The 20203-nt window shown below is 43.8% G+C and overlaps 1 protein-coding gene across 1 annotated transcript in view; it reads right to left on the bottom strand.

Annotated features, from left to right (window-relative positions):
- The window catches only part of SCYL3 (SCY1 like pseudokinase 3), a 46385-nt gene that overhangs the window by 17523 nt on the left and 8659 nt on the right, over positions 1 to 20203 (bottom strand). Inside the window, exons 3-9 of the mRNA XM_066597060.1 lie at positions 18692 to 18805; positions 15158 to 15260; positions 13350 to 13455; positions 12998 to 13075; positions 10451 to 10590; positions 10124 to 10311; positions 4634 to 4805 (exon numbers count right to left, since the gene is read on the bottom strand). Coding sequence (XP_066453157.1) covers positions 4634 to 4805; positions 10124 to 10311; positions 10451 to 10590; positions 12998 to 13075; positions 13350 to 13455; positions 15158 to 15260; positions 18692 to 18805 — 901 coding nt within the window. The remainder of the gene's footprint in view (positions 1 to 4633; positions 4806 to 10123; positions 10312 to 10450; positions 10591 to 12997; positions 13076 to 13349; positions 13456 to 15157; positions 15261 to 18691; positions 18806 to 20203) is intronic.

The following is a 20203-nucleotide window of genomic DNA, read 5'->3' as shown; positions in this document are numbered from 1 at the left end:
AAAACTTTAAAAAAAATTTATGCTTTTGGTATTGCTATAATCGTACCGACCAGCAGAAGTGTATGGTGTCATTTATGCTGTATGATTGACGCTGTAAAAATAAAAACCAATGGCAGAATTGATGCGATTTCTCTCCCTGTTTTTTAAAAAAAATAAAGTTTTACAATACACCATTTTGCACCCAAAAATGGTACCAATAAAATGTACAATTCACAACACAAAAAAAAGCCCTTATAGGGCTGTGTTGACGGAAGAAAAAAAAATTATGGCTCCACATCCTTAAGGGGTTAAGCAGCAGAAATGCAGTTCTAAAGCTCTCGCTCACAACCTGAAGGTTGCGGGTTCAATCCCTGCTTGGTTCAAGTAGCTGACTCAAGGTTGACTCAGTCTTCCGAGGTCGGTAGAATGAGTACTCAGCTTGGTGGGGGGCTAAAAGATGATTCGGAAAGGCAATGGCAAACCACCCCGCAAAAAGTGTCTGGCACCATAGTTCTTTACCTTACCTTCATAGTTTATCATTTTCGATTTACTTATTAGTCACAATATAAATGTCGTGTTCGGGGCTTTTTGGTGGCTGTTTTATTTCAGTTCCCTGCTATTGCACAGGATCAGGCTGTCAGTGTCCCTGCCCAATCCTCCAGGTGATACTATGTACAAGAGCACACAGTACCATCAAAAACAGCATGTAAATAAACAGGCTTCTAGCACAGAAACTCCAGTTAAAACGGGAAAATAGTCCTCATGACAGATGGTATTGATCTGGGACAGCGAAAACCCAGCAGCGCCATCACCGAGAGGATATGCCAGGTTAAAAAAAAAAAAACAGGGCATGGATAAAAGAACCCAGCAAATATATAAATAGCTGTATATATTAAATCAATATATAAATCATAACTCGTGCAATATACAACAGGATATAGGAATAGTGCTGGGATGTTATGTAGAGATGAGCGAGCATACTCGATAAGGCAAACTACTCGAGCGAGTAGTGCCTTATTCGAGTACCTGCCCGCTCGTCTCTAAAGATTCGGCTGCCGGCGAGGGAGAGAGGCGAGTTGCGGCGGTGAGCAGGAGGGAGAGAGGAAGAGAGAGGGAGAGCGAGATCTCCCCTCCGTTCCTCCCCGCTGGCACCCGAGCGGGTAGGTACTCGGATAAGGCACTACTCGCTCGAGTAGTTTGCCTTATCGAGTATGCTCGCTCATCTCTAATGTTATGTTAACCATTTTTACAAACATTATTTTGACTACGTGAAGCCTCAGGAGGTTTTCCCAGTGGAGGTTTGTGTGCGTTACAGTTACCATGTGAGAGAAACGGTCCCAGAGCTAAAGAAAGCCTTCCAGACTATTCACAAGAGTAAGCAAAACAAAAAAAAATACCCAGGCATGCACATAATTCAATTCTGACCACAAAAGCTTCGCAAGATGAGGCGAAACTCATCCTATAAGTTTCAGTCATATATGTGTAGTCAGTTCTAATGATCAGATTTGGCTACTTACCATAAGACCCCCTCCTCCTCCCACTGCAGTATTTGAGTTTAACTTTATTTTATAAAATGATTTATATTTAAGTATAATTGTAAATAAAAAGGAATAGGCCTCAATGAGTCCAAGGATCTTGCTAAAGAACTGAGGTGGTGAAGGGTGTGCCTGCCATTAAACAGATCTGGGAGGTTCCCGTTTCCTGCCTGCATAAGAGGCGATCTCTCACTGATGCCGTCATGGGCTCATGGAAAAAACGGTAAGTAATCTTGTGTTTCTCGTCTCATTCATTGGGGGACACAGCCTAGGGTCATGAGTATAGTTACTGCCATTAGGAGGCGAACACTAAGTGAAGAAACGCAGCTTCTCCTACCGGCTATATTCCCCCTGCAGGAACTAAGCTAGCTAGTTTGTATGCAAGCAGTAAGGGTCTGCAAAAAGGATAAAAATAGGATAAGCAAAAGTGAAAAGAATAAAGTAAGCCTTAAAAACAGTGCAATAGAGCTCAGAACTCTGTGCAATGTCAGGGAGAATGCCCCGGCAAGGCTGAGAACATAGTAACAAGTTGAACAACATTTGACAAGGCTTTGGGTAGGTGCTGTCCCCCAATGAACAATACGAGAAATAGATTTTATGGAAAGGACAAAAATCGGATTTTCTTGTCCATTGCATTGGGGACACTGCCTAGGACAATTGGGACATTCCAGGACAGTCTCTCAAAAGGTGGGAAGAGAAAATTCAAACACATGCGGTCAGTTTATGGCCATCTGCAAGACCTTTTGACAGAGACAGGCATCAGAGGATGCAAAAGTGTTCACCTAATAGAATTTAGAGGTGTGCAGAGAAGCCCACATGGCGGCCTTAAACACTTGAAGAGCGGAAGCACCGTTGTGTACCACCCAAGATGCACCCACCCCCCCAAGCAGAGTGTGCAGAAACACAGAAGGGAGGGCTCACTGCCTTTTGTGCAACAGACCTCCAGTGCGGTTGACCTAATCCAATGCGAGACAGCGGATTTTGAAGCAGCTAGGCCATGTTTCGGGCCATCTGGAATCACAAAAAGAGCGTCTAAACACCTAAAAGAGGACGTTTAGAAGATGAAAATCTTCAAGGCTCCAAACAAATCCAGTCTATGGAGAGCGGATTCCCTGCGAATGGAAGTGATCGATACTAAAAAGGCTACCCTTACAGGACAAAGGACGAGCCAGGATGTTGCGCAACGGCTCAAAAGGGTGAACCTGCTGTGTGTCCAGTACCAGATTATGGTCCCAAGGAGGAACAGGAGAACAGTATGGAGGAGCGGCATGAGCGACTCCATCTAGGAAGGTATGAGCACATGACTTCGAGGCTAAAGGACTTCAAGAAGCTAAGGCTCAGTTGCATATCCAAGCCTTCTTGCAGGAAAGACAGAAGGCATGATAGCAAAAAACACATAAGATTGAAGTCGCGTTGTTCGCATCAGAGGAAGAACGTCTTCCAGACACGATAATAATCTTGGGAAGGGGAGAATTTCCTGTCCATCATAGTTTGAATAGCTTCTTAGGACCGCAACTTTAACCGCCATGACATTAAATGAAGGACAAACTCCATGTAAGAGAGGTCCCTAAAATAGATGTCCTTCCTCAAAGAGGGAGGGGCCATGGAGTGCCGATGAGCGGGTCGATGAGATCCAAGTACCACATGTGACGAGGCCAGTCTAGCGAGATGAGAATCACTGGCAGGCCCTCCACCTTGAAGTCAAGGTATAAGAGGAAAGGGGAGGGAAGATATGTGGGAACTGGATTTCAGTCCACAGAATTACTAGGGCATCCACTACTCAAGCTTGAGGGTCCTGGGATTTGGACACGTAGACGGGAAGTTTGTGGTTGAATCTGGAGGACATCAGATCAACGTCCGGATGACCCCATCTCTGATGAGCACCGGAAGGTAATCTATGGTCCATGTCAGGATCTTTGCTGCTTCTCGCATGACCGCCGAGCTACAGATCCCTCCTTGGCGACAGCTGTCACTGTCACGTTGTCAGTTTGGACTCAGACAGAGAGGCCGATTAGCTGGGGTGCGAAGTGCTAAAGTGAAAGTTGAATGGCCCAAAGTATCGGGAGGGTGGACTACTGTACTATCCAAGTGCCCTGCGGTGTTAAATTCTGCAGCGTACCCCACCCCATAGTGCTAGTGCAGTGTCAGACACGAGCGGCCACAAATGATCTGTGGGGAGTCCAGCCAGCAGAGAAAATTGCGTTGAAGCTGTGAAGGTAGCCGGATCTTGCAATCAAGAGTGTTTGTCAATTTGTCCCACCAGGGATAATGGCCCACTAGAGAGGCCATGCGTGACACTGCTCGAATGGGATGGCCTTGAGGGATGAGACATCAGTTCTAGGCTTCAAATGCAGTGGCGATTGGGGACTGGGTCTGCAGGATGCGCACCTTCAACTAAAAGACACGCACTTTCTGCAGCAGGAGCAAAAAACTTGAGACAGTGTTGTGTGGAATGACAGACCCAGAAAGATCAGATGTTGAGATGGTGAGTGGCAGGGGGTAGAATGTACATTTGCACTGCATCGAGTGCAAGCAAAATGCGTGGCTCCGATTGGGCCCCGTCTGGGTTCGTTGGTCATGGAATTGAACATAGTGCCGCACTGCGCCTTTAAATGTGCCTGCTGCTATATGTGCTGCAGAAGCAGCATAGGAGGGGAGCTTGCCGCCATGCAGTGCTTAACTTACAGTAAGTATTAAAAAGTGTGTTAGCTTCTCCTACAAGACATACCCTCCTCATGCAAACACTGAGCTACGTCACTATGCACACAAGCAGTAGGAAAGTAGTAACAAAAAAAAGGTAAGGAACTGTAGGCAGAGGTCACAGAACCATCAAATGAAACCATGCTTAAATGTACAAAAACTCAAAAATAACCAAATATTATAATGGAGGAAACTCTTCTCCAATGAACTGGATGCAGTTTAAAATCTCATTGGGGACTCATGTGGACACTGAAAATATGTCATTACACATAGAAAGCGAACAAGAAGCATGAAAAAAATATATACCTCCTGCTTATACGGAGCTTCATCAATGTACCAAACACACTGCCCTCTGTTGCGAGTGTAAGCCGTTTACGTCTAGAGACATGGGAAAGGCTATGATTTTCTTATGTAGTTACCTTCAGGAGTTGTATCTGTAATTTTGGTAAATCCTGGGGTAGTACTTTTGAAAATCTTCACCCTTCCACCACCAACTACTACTTCTGGTCCAAGTAAGCACACCAAAGCTGCCAGGCCACGGAGGGTTACAGATACTAGTAAATCACTTGTGTCACGTAAACCCAGGAGAACCTAAGCAAAACATATACAAAATTGGTTGTTATTTTGTATACTAATGTGAAAAACATAGAAATGATTAAACAGCTTTTTTTTTTATTTTTTTTTTATACACATTCATACAACAGCAAGTTTTGATAAGCAAAACGTTTATAAAAAAGGGTAACCCTACAAAATATAGAACTAAATTGAAAATTTGAAATAAATTTCAAGTGCTTTGGCAGTACCAGCGATCATGCCTTGTTCGAAGTGGCTCGGATCGCATGATTAACCCATTCTAACGTGGATCTGCACTGAAACACATCCATGCTAAACGTGCTCCCTTAAATTTATGCTGCGCTCCAGAGTCATGCGTCTCATTTCCCTACAGGGAAGCTGCAATCGTGAAAGGGCAGATATCTCTAAGGCTGGGTTCACACAGGGCGGATTTGCTGTGGTTTTGCCGCGGTTTTTGCTTCTGCGGCAAAACCGCTTCAAAAGGTTAATTTTGGCTTGCAGATTTTCCTGGACATGCTGGACATGCGAAGAATGGACATGCTGCTTCTTTTAAAACCGCGCCGCAGTTGCATTTCCGCACTGCGGCTGTGCGGAAAAAATCTGTCCTGTGAGAACAGCTTTTTGCCAAAACTCATTTGTGCTGCATTGCACTGCAAATGCAGCGGTTTTGCCGCAGTGCGAATATGCAACGGCAATCCGCGGCAAAACCGCAGCAAATCTGCCCTGTGTGAACCCAGCCTAATAAAGTGGCTCTTCGGTATAAACGGTCCCATTCACGTCTGCACCTGGGGCTCCTGGATATGTCTGTTGTTCGGATCCCTTCTCAGCTTGGCTATAATGAGGTCCAGCCAGCATTTTACTGGATGGAAGAGCTCTGCATGCTGCACCATTTTTGTCCAGGATGTTCTGCCAGATCATCACTGGAGGCTCCAAACGGAACCTCTGAAACAGATGCAAATGGGGCCTATCTGGATAAGGAAAGTATCTACTTGTTTTACAGCTGAATTAACCATTTATAATTAAATAACGGGTCTATAGGGTCCGTACACAACATGGGGATTTGAAGTAAACAAAAAGAAGAATTCTTCTATTACATACGGTTTCCTCAAGTCTTGTACGAACAACACTATCAATTTTGCAGAAAGTGCACCTCAAACTTCTTTGCTGTACATGTACTTCATAGTCGATTTGCAATTTCTGCACAATGCAGTACACGTACCTCACCAGCAGGAAGCTGATTGTTATAGGATTCTGTACAGATTTGACAAAAGAAGCAGTGGATTCAGCGCACTCTAAAATATACAATGGATACTGGTATGCAGTTGTTCCTAGAGGCGAGCATCAAGTGGCATGTCTGGTATCTCAGCAACGCCGTACCACAGTGGACCAACTGACCTAGCAGTACAATAGCGGAGGAAGGGAGACTAATTTCCAGAATGACCATGTGGTGTACCTTGCATCAACTGGGAATCAATAGCTTAAGACCAACAAGGGTGCCCATCATGAGCCCATGTCATAGACAACACCACCTCACGTGGGCCCAGAAAAGACATCAATGAACTTTGGACACATAGCAGAAAGTAATGTGGAGTGACAAGTCCTGATTTCGCTGAATCCGACTAATAGCTGGGTCCGCATCTGGCATTAACAGCATGAAGTCTGGGGAGTGGTTGGAGGAACACGGCAATGCATTTTAAACACTGCCTTGGCCCCCAAACTCACTGGACATGTTTGGAAAGGGAGGTGAGATCTGCACAAAACGTTCATCAACTTAAGGCTCATTTACATTGAAAGATGATCGCTCAAAATTCCCTCAAACAGCAGTTTGAGTGACAGTTTTGAGTGATCACTTTGCATAAGCTCTTAAGTAGCTAGCTACTTAAGAGTTTATTAGCGTGTAAATGAAGGCTCCTGCTGTATGCAGATGACAGCAGGAGCGCTGTTATCTGCAAACAGCTGCTTTGCTCTCAGAGCTGTCAGCTGGTATCCCGCTGAGAACTCCGTTCATGATACCAGCTGAAAGAATACGATCAACGTTATCCTGCTGAGAACTAAGTGTGCAGCGTCCGATTAAGCTCATCGCTGATTTTAAGCTTGCTTAAACTCAGCGATTAACGAAAAGTGCACGATGGGCACACATTTACACTCAATGATTAATCGCTCAAAAGAGATAATCGTTGTCTAAATAGGCCTTTACAGAGATGCTGCAATGGGTAGGGGTGGAGTTTAGCATGGAGGTGGTTTGCCACCATGTGGAATCCGTTACCTGATGTCAGAAAGCCGTGATCACCCAAGGAGGTGGAGCAACCCATTACTGAGTAGGTGTTCCTAATGCAGGGATCATTCTATGTATATTTTTTCCCTGTTAGAGAGCAACAAATCCCTTGCATCTAATCACATAGCCATAGAGTTAAACTATAAAGATTTGCAGCGGCCACTAGCTTTTTTAAAAAATTCAATCGTTTTTATTATTTTTTTCAAAAAGACTTTAATACAAGCATATTCAGATATAAACACAAACAAAAGTACAAATCATACAAAACAGTAAATACGAGCTCCCCAACCCTGGAGAGTTAGCCAAAGAGGCTTTTCACACGTAGACGATTTGCTGCAGATTTCACCCTTTCAATTTGATTCAAATTGAAGGGATGAAAACTGCTGCAAGTCTGCACCAAAATCTGCAGCAATTTAGCTATGCATGAACACACCTTTAAAAACTTAGTATAATTTTTGTGAGACGTATCATAAATGACATGAAAGGTTTTGATACCTTAGTAAATAGCAGAATTACTCCTATCAATTAATTCCAAGCAGCCTATCTGACTATTAAGACAGACACATAGCCTTTTGCCACCAGATATTCCAAATACAGAGTGGAACAAAGGTTACTAAATATGATACATATGTCCTGGTTTACTAGCTCTCTCTCTCTATGTGAAAGACCTCACTGACTGACTCACCACTAATTCTCTAACTTCCCGGTGTCATACAAACATAAGATTTGGATGCCTTTCCACGGGCATTGCAGTATTCTGCAGCGGATTTCCACCGCGGTATCCACTGCCCGGGAGCAGGAGCCGGCACATGGATCTACGCTGTCAGATAGTTAGGTGGACAGATAAGACTGATCGCGGAGAATCACGGCAAATCGCAGCATGCTGCGATTTGCCGTCCGCGAGCAGAGAATTGCAAGGATTCTCTATTCATGGACAGGGCGGCTGCGCTCTCCATAGCAACGCTATGAAGAGCATTCACTGCGTTCCCTGCGGCAGGATTATCACCGCAGGGAACGCAATTCAAACTCGCCCATGGACAGGCAGCCTAAAAGAGTCACAACTAGTGATGAGCAAGCATACTCGCTAACGGCAATTGCTCGAGCGAGCATTGCCCTTAGCGAGTAGCTACCCGCTCGAGCGAAAAGGTTCGGCTGCCGGCGGCGGGCAGGGAACTGAGGGGGGGAGCGGGTAGGAATGGAGGGGAGATCTCTCTCTCCCTCTCCCGCCCCCCCCCCCCGGCTCCCCCTGCTCACTGCCGCAATTCACCTGTCACCCGCGCCGACACCCGAACCTTTTTTCTCGAGCGGGCAGGTACTCGCTAAGGGCAATGCTCGCTCGAGCAATTGCCCTTAGCGAGTCTGCTCACTCATCACTAGTCACAACTTGAATATTCAATGCTAAGTGCAAAAGTATTGGCACCCCTGTATAAATGTACCTAATCTAATTCTCTAACTTTCCGATGTCGTACAAACATGAAATTTGGCACAACTATTCTTTAGGTCCTAAATAGGAAAAGTTAAGGGGTCACAATTCGATTATTCAAAGCTAACTGCAAAAATATTGGCACCCTTATGTAATGTAACTTCCCACTGTCGTACAAGTGTGAAATTTGGCATTACCATTCTTTAGGTCCTACATAGGAAAAGTAAAGGGGTCACAACTCTATTCATCAATGCTAATTGTAAAAGTAAGTGCACCCTTATGTAATGTAATTTTCTGGTGGTACAAGCATGAAATTTGACACAAGCATTCTTTTGGTCCTAAATAGGAAAAGGACGGCGTCACAACTCGACTATTCAATGCCAATTGCAAAAGAAAGTGACCCTTATGTAATGTAGCTTCCCGGCGTCATACAAGCGTGAAATTTGGCACAAGCATTCTTTAGGTCCTAAATAGGATAAGTAAGGTCCTAAATAGTTAGAGTAAAGTTGGCACAATTCAATTATTCAATGCCAAGTACAAAAGTATTGGCACCCCTGTGTAATGTACCTAATCTAATTCTCTAACTTCCCAGTGTCGTACAAGAGTGAAATTTGGTACAAGCATTCTTTAGGTCCTAAATAAGAAAAGTAACAGGGGTCACAACTCAATTATTCAATGCTAATTGCAAAAGAAAGTGCACCCCTATGTAATGTAACTTCCCTGTGTCGTACAAGCGTGAAATTTGGCATAAGCATTCTTTAGGTCCTAAATAGGATAAGTAAAGGGGTCACAACTCGATTATTCAATGCTAATTGCAAGTGTAAGTGCACCCCTATGTAATGTAACTTCCCGATGTTGTACAAGATTTAAATTTGGCACGGGTATTCTTTAGGTCCTAAGCAAGGAGAGTGGGAGTGGTGGCACATTCTCCAGAGGGACATCAGTACATGCAGCCTGAGGAGAATCTAATGCTTCTCTATGTATATACATATTATATTCCTCGGTTCCTCTAAAGTAACCTTGACTTCAAAAAATTTTCCGCGCGAGCAACATGTAAACACCTCTATCAAGTTAACTCGGGCGAAGCCGGGTAGATCAACTAGTATAAATATATAAGAATCTGTTGATCTGGCGTCAAAGTGATCTAATTGAAAACATACAATGGTTCCGTGTACTTAATCGCAGCATGTCCTATTCTTAAAAGCTTTTATAGTTGAGAATATGCCAAGCAATGTGTAGGGTCCGAGCAGCTCGGACAGTACATGGTCAGGTGTCCGAAGTGTGTTTCGCTGTGTGAATCTTGCCTTACTCTTACCACGCAAGATCTCAGATTGAGAATGGTTTGCATCATTACCAGGTATGTATTACTTAGAGCTCTTGTCGCCAAATTAGGGTTCATGTCCCTCATGACAATTTTTTTTCAATTTTTTAAGTCCACAAATCTATTATGATTGAACTCCTGTATAAACATATTTAAAGTCAAGTAGGTTACTGTTAAAATGAATCCTAACAGAAAAAAAGTTGGACACGCAACAAGAATTTAAAAGGCAATGGATTTTTTCACAATAAAAGAGGAAAATTTTTACAAAAAGGCATCAATTTGAAGAATACCTGTTATTCCAAAAAACTAAAACTTACTTGTGGCAGTATAATGTCTTTGAGTTCTTTTAATGTGAAAAGTTCTCCATACGCATCTATATGGGTCAGCAGAACCACACGAACGTGTTCTTCATGTACTTCGAACATTTTCATCAATACTGGGATGACTTTGGTTTGGAAGAGAGCTGGGGACAGAAGACAATCTTCACGCTGTCTCCCCATAATATCTGCATTCAAATGAAAGGTGAAAAGGAGTTGTCATATATTCTGTACATATACAAGCATATAAGAGGAGAAGAAAAAAAAGACTTTAAGCCAAAAGCCAATTAGCTACTCAATATTTGTGGGAAAGTGTTGGAAAGTTACCTCTTTTAGGCCTGAGCAGGTGAGGCAAGAAGCTCTTTACTGCCGGAGGCTCAGCAAATACAAACTGGTTGAGCAGGAGAGGAACCAATCTTGAGGAGATAAGCTCTTCTGGCAGTGAAGATACTCTGTCGAAGAGAGTCCTAGACAAGAGGAAATGCTTTATGGCATCATGTTAAGTTGACAAAAATTAGCACTTGCTTTAAAAACACCACACTTATATTTCTAAGACTTCTTGTTGCTGCGGCCAGTTTCATTTATTCATCGTTTTACATCCAAAATCCTGGAAGAACTATAACCACATTCCTCCAGCAACATAGCCCATACGAGGGCTTATTCTTTGTGCAACGAGTTGCATTTTTTCTAATGGTACCATTTAATGAACGACATAATGTATTGAAAAACGTAAAGAAATGTTTAAGTCCAGTGGAAAAGAAAAGACAAAAATAAGAAAGCAATTCCACCATTTTTTATTTTGTTTTACGGCTTTTAAATATGACACATTAACTTTATTTTTCAGCTCAGTACAATTATGACAATACCAAGATTTAAACAAATTCTATGTTGTACCACTTAAACTTTTTTTTTTTTTTAAGAAGCCTTCCGATTTTGTTAATATATCACCATATTCATCCATAACCTTTCCATCGAAGAAGCTGTGTAATGGCTTTTTTTGTACAGTGAGCTGTAGTTTTGAGTGATATCATTTAGGAGTTGAGGTGACTTAGAAAGCAGCCAGACTTAAAGGGGTTGTCCGGCCAGAAACATTGCATGTCATTACTTCTGTTTGCCCATTTCCATGCACTTTGTAATATACATTGTGCATGGAAAATGAAGCAAACAGAAGTTTTGGACTTACCTGAAGGGGTGCCCCCCCCCCGTGTTGCTCCTCCGTCGTCCCCTGTTACGACAAGAATCTTCTCTTCTTCTTGTAGGGCTGCAGCAGCTCTCGTTGGCGCGGGAATGAGCCTCTTCTCATCTGCGCATGCGCAATTCTTCTCTGTGCAGCTGGGACCGATATAGATCTCCTTGTGTGCAGGGGGGGGGGGGGCGGAGGATGGAAGAGCGAGGAGCAGGAACTGAGCTCCCGCCCCCTCTCTGCCTCCTCTCCGCCCCTCTGCACTATTTTCAATGAGGAGGCGGAACGGGAGTGGGGCTAAGTGGCAGGAATTAGCCCCGCCCCCGTCCCACCTCTTCTCATTGAAAATAGTGCAGAGGGCGGAGAGGAGGCAGGAGCTCAGTTCCTGCTCCTCGCTCTTCCATCCTCCCACTCCTGCACACAAGGAGATCGTATATCGGTTCCGGCTGCAGAGAGAAGAACTGCACATGCGCGGATGAGAAGAGGCTCGCTCCTGCGCCGACGAGAGCTGCTGCGGCCCGACAAGAAGAAAAGAAGATTCTTGTCGTAACCGGGGACGACGGAGGAGCAACACAGGGGGGGGGGGGTGCACCCCTTCAGGTAAGTCCAAAACTTCTGTTTGCTTCATTTTCCATGCACAATGTATATTACAAAGTGCATGGAAATGGGCAAACAGAAGTAATGACATGCAATGTTTCTGGCCGGACAACCCCTTTAAGGCCCATTAACACGGCCCGATGATCGCTCAAAGATCGCTCAAATGACAGTATGAGCGACAGCTTTAAGCGATCATTTTGCGATCAGCTACATAAGAGCAATTAAATGTGCAAATGAAGCCTTCACTGAATGCAGTTAATTGCCCGAGGGCTCTTATCTGCATTAAGATCCTTTGTTCTCCAGTGGGAAACAATGCTATCAGCACTACCTACGGAGAACTGCTGATAAGAGTGAAAGATGTTTTTTAGGTTAGACTGAATTTAACGATCAGCTAGCAGTGCACGAAACGTGCACGATGGGCGCGAGTTTAGACGCAACGATTATCGCTAAAGCGATTGCCTTTTAGATATCATTACTCCGTGTAAATGGGCCTTTATGAATGCGACAATAATTCTACTTGGTCAGATTAATAAATACTATATATATTTCACTTATTATTAATTTTATTTTTTTTTAGTCGCGTAAGGATATTGATCCCTTGCATTATATCGAGTAATGTTAATATTGCAGTTTATTATGCCTGTCAGCATTATGCTATTAAATAAGTTTTCTTGGACTTTACAATTGACGACCTATCCTGAGGATTAACCATCAATAATCTATCAATAGTGGTTCACCATTGTAGATCCCCACCGATCAGCTGTTTGCCAGGTCTGCTGTTAATGTGGACAGAGCTAGAAGAAAACAGCAATGCGCACATTGCAGCAGCTTGGGTTAGCATTGCAGACACAGTTTCTATTGAATTCAATGGAAGCTGTGCTTGTAATACCAAACTGGGATGCAGCAATGTTGACAGCACCATCAGCCTGCAGCACTGTCCAAACTGATAGAGGTTCCGGGAATTAGCTTATCAGTAGGAATCCCAACCAGTGAACCCCTGCCAATCAACTACAGATGATCAATCTCGAGAATTGGTCTTCGATAGTAAAAGTCTTGGACAACCCCTTTAATGCTCATATGCCTTTAACACTCACTTGAAAAACTCATTCTTCTCATCTTCAGTTTTCACAGTTAAACTTTCCAAGAAGTTGACAACTTCGAGAAAATCATTTCTGTTTGAAGAAAATAAAATATTTAAAACCAAACATTAAAGAATATGCTAAAACAAAGTGAACTATTGGCTGAAGAGGGGATAATCTTGTCATGCAGAAGAGAACAACTGCACCAAAACCATCAATGAAAAGCTAGGAGATAAAGAAGAGCTTAAAGCATATTAAACTTTACAAGTGTCTACAGTAAATTCTAATGACGAGGTTTAACACGTTACAATTTCAGAAAGTAATTTTTCCTAGAAAATATGCTCTGTGCTAAACTGTAATTACTTACCTAAAGAAGGCGTGGTTTAAGAAAGTGGACAAGGCAGGTCGGAGCTCCGGTTCGGGGTTCAGAAGCAAGTTCTTAACAGTGTTCTTGAAGCTGGAGAGCACTTCAGCTGGAAACAAATTATAAAGGTAGTTTGTAGAGATAAGCGAGCATACTCGCTAAGGGCAATTACTCGAGCGAGCATTGCCCTTAGCGAGTACCTGACCACTCGAAGGAAAGATTCAGGTGCCAGCAGGCGACGGGGGAAAGCTAGGGGATCTCTCTCCCCCACTCCCTCCTGCTCACTCCCGCAACTCAGCGCTCCCCCGCACCGGCAGCCGAATCTTTTCTTCCGAGCAGGCAGGTACTCGCTAAGGGCAATGCTCGATCGAGTAATTGCCCTTAGCGAGTATGCTCGCTCATCTCTAGTAGTTTGCTTTGAGTGCCTTACTCCCTCACTGTACAGTAAGGACTTCTTACACGCTCACCATTAAATTAACTTTTAATTTTTAAGTAGTATGGAACATTGTTCAAGTGGAAATTAAATAAATACATATATGACAAAATCACCAGGACACCAAAAACAAAATTTCTATTAATATTTTTGCATATTGAACAGTAGATTTAGTCATATTTAAAGGGGTTGTCCCGCGCCGAAACGGGTTTTTTTTTTTCTAATAGCCCCCCCGTTCGGCGCGAGACAAACCCGATGCAGGGGTTTTAAAAAAAAAACAAAAAACGGATAGTACTTACCCGAATCCCCGCGCTCTGGTGACTTCTTACTTACCTTGCGAAGATGGACGCCAGGATCTTCACCCACGGTGGACCGCAGGTCTTCTCCCATGGTGCACCGTGGGCTCTGTGCGTTCCATTGCCGATTCCAGCCTCCTGATTGGCTGGAATCGGCACACGTGATGGGGCGGAGCTATGAGGAGCAGCTCTCCAGCACGAGCGGCCTCATTCAGAAGGGAGAAGACCGGACTGCGCAAGCACGTCTAATCGGGAGATTAGACGCTGAAATTAGACGGCACCATGGAGACGGGGACGCTAGCAACGGAGCAGGTAAGTGAATAATTTCTGTATGGCTCATAATTAATGCACAATGTACATTACAAAGTGCATTAATATGGCCATACAGAAGTGCTGAACCCCACTTGCTTTCGCGGGACAACCCCTTTAAGTTTTAACAACAGTCATATACCTTATGTACTGTATTTTGTGGACTAAAGGACCCAATTTTTAGCAAAAAATAATCTTGCTTAAAAAGTGTGTCTTGTAGTCCAAAGTCAGGAGGGTCCAGCAGCCCCAGACCCCCCTGACTGCTTCCTTCCTGTTAAAGCATCCTGACAAATCATTAAGAGAACCCTGATACATCCCTCTCACTGCCCAGCGCTGGGCAGGAGTGGGTCACAGTCACCTTCTGGAGGCACCCGTGGGAGAGGAAACTTACCTCTCAACCTCTGCATCCACTGGCACAAGCAAAAGATATATGGATGAAGGACCTTTATGACATGATGGTTGTGTGAGCAGATGCTGGGAGATTCATACGGGTAAGCGAGCTTTAAAACCCTTACTGTCCCCAAGTATTTATAGTTATTTATTAAGTAAGATGTCTGCACAGAGCTGTGTGTATGCATGTAAGCTGTGTCTGTATATGTAGACACTGCAAAACTGAAATTTTTTGAGCATTCATGTCACTTGCAAAAGTGGATGTGGCTCATCACATTTACAATAATCTATGTCAGAAACATGAACATGTACATTAACAAAAAGCATGCAATGGGATGTACGTTACAGGTCTGTAATACACAGGCTATAGTGTGGAAACTTACATTGCACTTGCACATGTGCCAGAAGACTTTCTACCAACCGTCCAAACAGGAAAGCGTCACGAGCGTGACTTAAAGATACTGGCAGAGCGCCAAACTCCGCGGACTGAAAAAACGAAATACAATCAATTTTCATAGGTTTAACGTTACAAGGAGGCAAGCAACCAACAAATTGGCATTGCCCAACAATAACGCACGGTGCAACGAATATCAGGGATGAAGGCGACCTCAAAAGATAGGATCGCAGCTACTAATAATGAACTTTAGGCTTCCTTCACAGATTCCATCTGGCTTTTTTAAAATGTATTTAAGGGGTGGGGGAGTACCCACAAAAATCAAAACCTGCATGTAATAACTTTTTTTTAACGCCACACGTTTTTTCTGGTGGTTTTGCAACACGGTAATTTTCATATTTGCATTCTTTAACACTGGCATCTTTCACATGGTGGAAGGCATGTAATGCACATATCTCTCTTTGAATCACAGGCAATCTCCAACACTCCTAGTGAAGTGAATGGAACTGCGTAGCGCATCCACGACTTCAGTTTTACTCATACGTGGGCCTTCGGGAACCTTGGCACAACCCCTTTAACCCCTTAGTGACGGCCAATACACCTTTATACTGACCTCACTAAATCGGCTTTAAAGCTGCACATACATCTTTTTAAGGCGGTGGCTCAACATCCAGGCTCCTGCCGCAACAACCTCAGATCCTGGCAAATTAACCTCTTACATGCCATAATTAATAGCAATTTCAGCATGTAAGCGAGTGACAGGGGGGGGGGCTCTCCTTGTCACCCATCGGCACCCTGCAGTGCGAACGCAAGGTACTGTTAAGATCCCGTGGCAACCAAAAGCCTGACAAAGACCTCCGTGTCTGCCATGTAACTCAGCCCATTAAAACCTGCCTTCGTCAGAGTTCAATATGCTCATGTCATAGGCTTAGTAGATGCACTATATAGGGTACCAATAAGATCTACAAAATGCAAGACCTTCCCGCAAAAAACAAGACCTTACAAAGCTTTCTTGACAGAAAAATAAAAAGGCTGAAACGTCTGAAAAATGGTTTTCTGCACCAAGACGTTTCAGAGAAGGAAAGGGCAATGATGTGATTCATATACCACATTAAGTCAGCCATACGTCTCAAGGGAAAAATGGTATAATTTAACATTAACCAGCCGGATTCTATCCCAGGAGGCGTCAAGTCATTATCGACATCTCCGTGGGATTCATTATGGAGTGTGCAAACAAAATGTAGATTTTATGTAACTGAATAAAACCGTCACCCGCTTCATCTCCTCACTTGTTCACGTGTGGACACAAAACGTGGCAATCTGGAAAGGGAATACATCACTGTAACACTCAGGACAACGTGAAAAGTTAGTGCCAGACCTAAAGGGTCCCCACAGCAGCATAAACCCCACTATGGTACTTTTAGGGAGGCGACAGGGACCCAGGTAAGGGAGTTTTTATACTCACCCGCTCCAATGGTCGTGCATCACGAAACTCTGACTCGCTTCACATTCCCGTGTGTGGAGCAGCCTTTAAAAGTCTATGGGAGAGCAGGCAGAGTTTTCGAACAGTCCTTAACCCCCTAGTGACGAGTCTATTTTGGGTCTTAAGAATCAAGTGATTTGCACTGTCGTATTGCAATAGCCATAAATAACAGTCTCTGGAGGGTTTGTTTTTGTGGGACGGGTTCTATTTCTTCAATGGCACCACTCTGGTGTACATCTAACTTCCTGGTATTTTTTGGATTTTATTTAATTAGTGTTCACCATTCAGTAAAAATAACATGATGATTCTCTCTTCTGGATCAGCACAATCACTGCAATACCAACATTTTTTCAAAGAAAAACAATTGACTCTGCATCGCCACATTCTAAGACGCATAGTATTTTTATGTTTCTGTCAATGGAGCTATGTGAGGTCTTGTTTTTTTGTAGTTCTTATTGGTACCCTGTGTAGTGCATTTTACTACGCCTATAGCATGAGCATATTAAACTCTGCCGAAGGTAAGTTTTAATAGGCCGAATTACATAGCAGGCACAGAGGCCTTTCTCAGACCTTTGGCTACCATGACATCCCATCGGTATTTTGCAATCCCATTGCAGGGTGCTGACGGGTGACACGGGGAGCCTCCTTCCCCCGTCACTCACTTACATGCTGCAATCACTATTGATTAAGGCATGTAAGGGTTTAAAAGTCTGATGCTTTTCCCATTTGCACTTCTGGGTGCAGGGAACCAGTGATAACATCACCGACATGAGGGCCATGCACCCGCTGCAGCCAATCACTGGCTCCCTTCATCTGGTTATTAGCTGCCGAGGTCACATGTCCGGGGATAATGATGTTTTCGCTCTGCACCCAGAAGTGCGGTTTACAAATATCTTTAAGAGACAGTTTATTAGAAGGGGTATTCCGAAACTTTAACTACTGATGACCTATCCTCCAGTAACTCCTCCATTGTGTGGCCATTGTCCATTATATTCTATAGAGCATACAATAACTAATCAAGCTTAAAAGGGGTATTCCGGGACTTTAACTACTGTTCAATAGTTGATAGGCAAGAGCTTGCCACTCAGGATTCCTACTGATCATTTAGCCCGCTATCAATGTGGCGGGCTGGACATAGTCATCATTAGTCAGCGTTGGAAGTTTAATAGCTAGCTTCACTCCATATCAATGGGAACGCTGACTTCTACTACACTTCTGGCACCGGGCGTCCGACCCTGACAGCAATAAGGAATCAGAATGAAGCCAGCTATCAAGCTTTCTAGTCTGACCACCAATGATGTCCAGCCTGCTGCACGGACATCGGCGGGGATCCCGAGCGGTGGGCTCAGTCAATAAACCATTGATCAGTCATTATAGTCCCAGAATATTCCTTTAGCATGGTTAATTATTGTATGCACTATAGAATATAACAGACAGTGGCCACACATGCAAAGGAAGAGTTACCTACCAGGCATCCCAGTTGCCTGAATTGGTGGAGACTCCTGTAGTAAAATCAATAGATCATACATTTTTCATTGGAACATCACTGCAACAATGGATATCAAGAGATACGAGGTGCATACCATTCCTTCACTAATGATGGCTTCATACGGGCAGATTCGACAATGTAGCATGTCAACTGCCATCTACAATCCAGTAGATCATCGTTAGTATGGAGATTAACTCCAGTTGACCGGGATTGTTCCTCCGCATGCAGTTTGCATTTGTGAGGAGCGCATTCCATCCACAAAAGTAGGCGATCAGCCGACAAACCAGCAACTTCTCATTTGTTAGGCCGTGTAAAAGGGTCTTAGCAATGCTCTGCTAACACAAATCTCCAAACTAGAACCGTGTCATTTCTCTTTGTTTTAAACAATTCTTTACAGAGTTAATCCTGCTGGAATCAAGTTTGTGGAATGCTGTAAAAAGCTTAAATGTAATGAAAATGCATGTGATCCCCGACCGTGTGCGGTTTGTTAACCCCTAGAGAGGACACCGTTCTACTCATGGTCAGGACACGTTTTAGTACATTCTTCTCACCTCCGGAGCCACCTCTGTCAGCTTACAGACCATTTCCATGCCACCCAATTTCCAGTGTCCATCTTCACTCACAAACACGGATGACAAGCAAATGTTGTTATGGGAAACCCTTCCCTGTATGGAATAGAAGGTTACTGCCAGAGAAAAGAGGCACAACTTATACAAAACACAAAGACGTCAGCTGCAGAATACGAGAGCACATCAGCAGATGCCATACAACATCAACAGCCATTTACAGACGGAGACACTTATTATTTCACTTAGGCACTGCTCTCCCAATTAGTTGTCACTCTGGGCAAATGTTCATCATAGGCAATAGTTGCATCACCGATGCCTGGAAAGGCTGCGGCGTGCTTTGAGATCAGTCTCATGCGTATTCTTACTCTTGAGGCCGAATTCACTTCAGGTGGTACTTCTGGCATTTAAGTGGTTAAGCGGACAGGATTTGAGTCATCTCAGATCCAGGCCACTGCTGCTGAGTGTCAGCTATAATATATAGATAGATGCTCATCATCTCCCTAAATACACGACAGGCGTAGTGAGCAGCTAGCGTGGGACTACCGGGAGGCAACTAAATACTTCAGCTAGTAAGGCTCAGTGTGCACTGACATGGCGTCACTACGAGTTGCCCAGTGATGCCATGCTGGCAACTCAGTGAAACAATTGATAGCTAATCAGCCTACGCAAGTAATAGTGCCATACTATTTACTACCTCCCTCTGTATATACAGTCGGTTAATTTCATATCCTCCATCGACATCCACCGCAGAAACATGCAGTCCACATAGCCACTCCAAGTTCTTATAAAGTGTATATACTTTGAGCGACCCCACAGTTTACAGATATTTCAAGATTCCCTATTGAGGGGAACAGAGGCAGCTATCTGAAGACCTGACATAACCTCACGAGAGGTGTGTTATCTTCCAGGTGCACAAATCAAAGATGTGTCTGATAGACCACTACCCACTCCTACTGATACAAGTAGGGACAATTGACAATACATAAAAAAAACCTTGCAACTATCTGCAGACACTTTGAAGACCTCAGCAGGAAAGTGAAGGAGCTAGGAGCACAGGTAGTCTTCTCATCCATCCTACCAGTGGATGGCCATGGAATAAGATGGAACAGGATTCTAGAGGTGAACAACTGGCTACATCTATGGTGCCATCAGCAAAGATTTGGATTCCTAGACCATGGAGTGAATTACCTATATGATGGACTCCCTGCTAGAGACGGGTTGTGCCTTACAAAGACAGGCAAGCATATATTTGGCAGCCACCTTGCTACACATCAGGAGAGCTATAAACTAGAACAATATGGGAAGGGAAGTGAAAGGCAAAGATATACAGCTAATTAATACAAGCAAGATCCTTGCTATTAGAAGTGGAAAGAGAGAACAGAGACAAAACATTCAGAAGGAAAGTAGAGGAGTAAGAGACACCGATCACAAACTAAAATGTTTCTACACAAATGCACAGAGCATGGGAAACAAAGAAGGGGAATTGGAGCTCCT

Source organism: Eleutherodactylus coqui, chromosome 3, assembly GCF_035609145.1.
Source record: "Eleutherodactylus coqui strain aEleCoq1 chromosome 3, aEleCoq1.hap1, whole genome shotgun sequence".
Taxonomy (NCBI): domain Eukaryota; kingdom Metazoa; phylum Chordata; class Amphibia; order Anura; family Eleutherodactylidae; genus Eleutherodactylus; species Eleutherodactylus coqui.
Note: the sequence above shows the minus strand (reverse complement) of the source record. Positions and strands in the feature narration are given on the sequence as shown.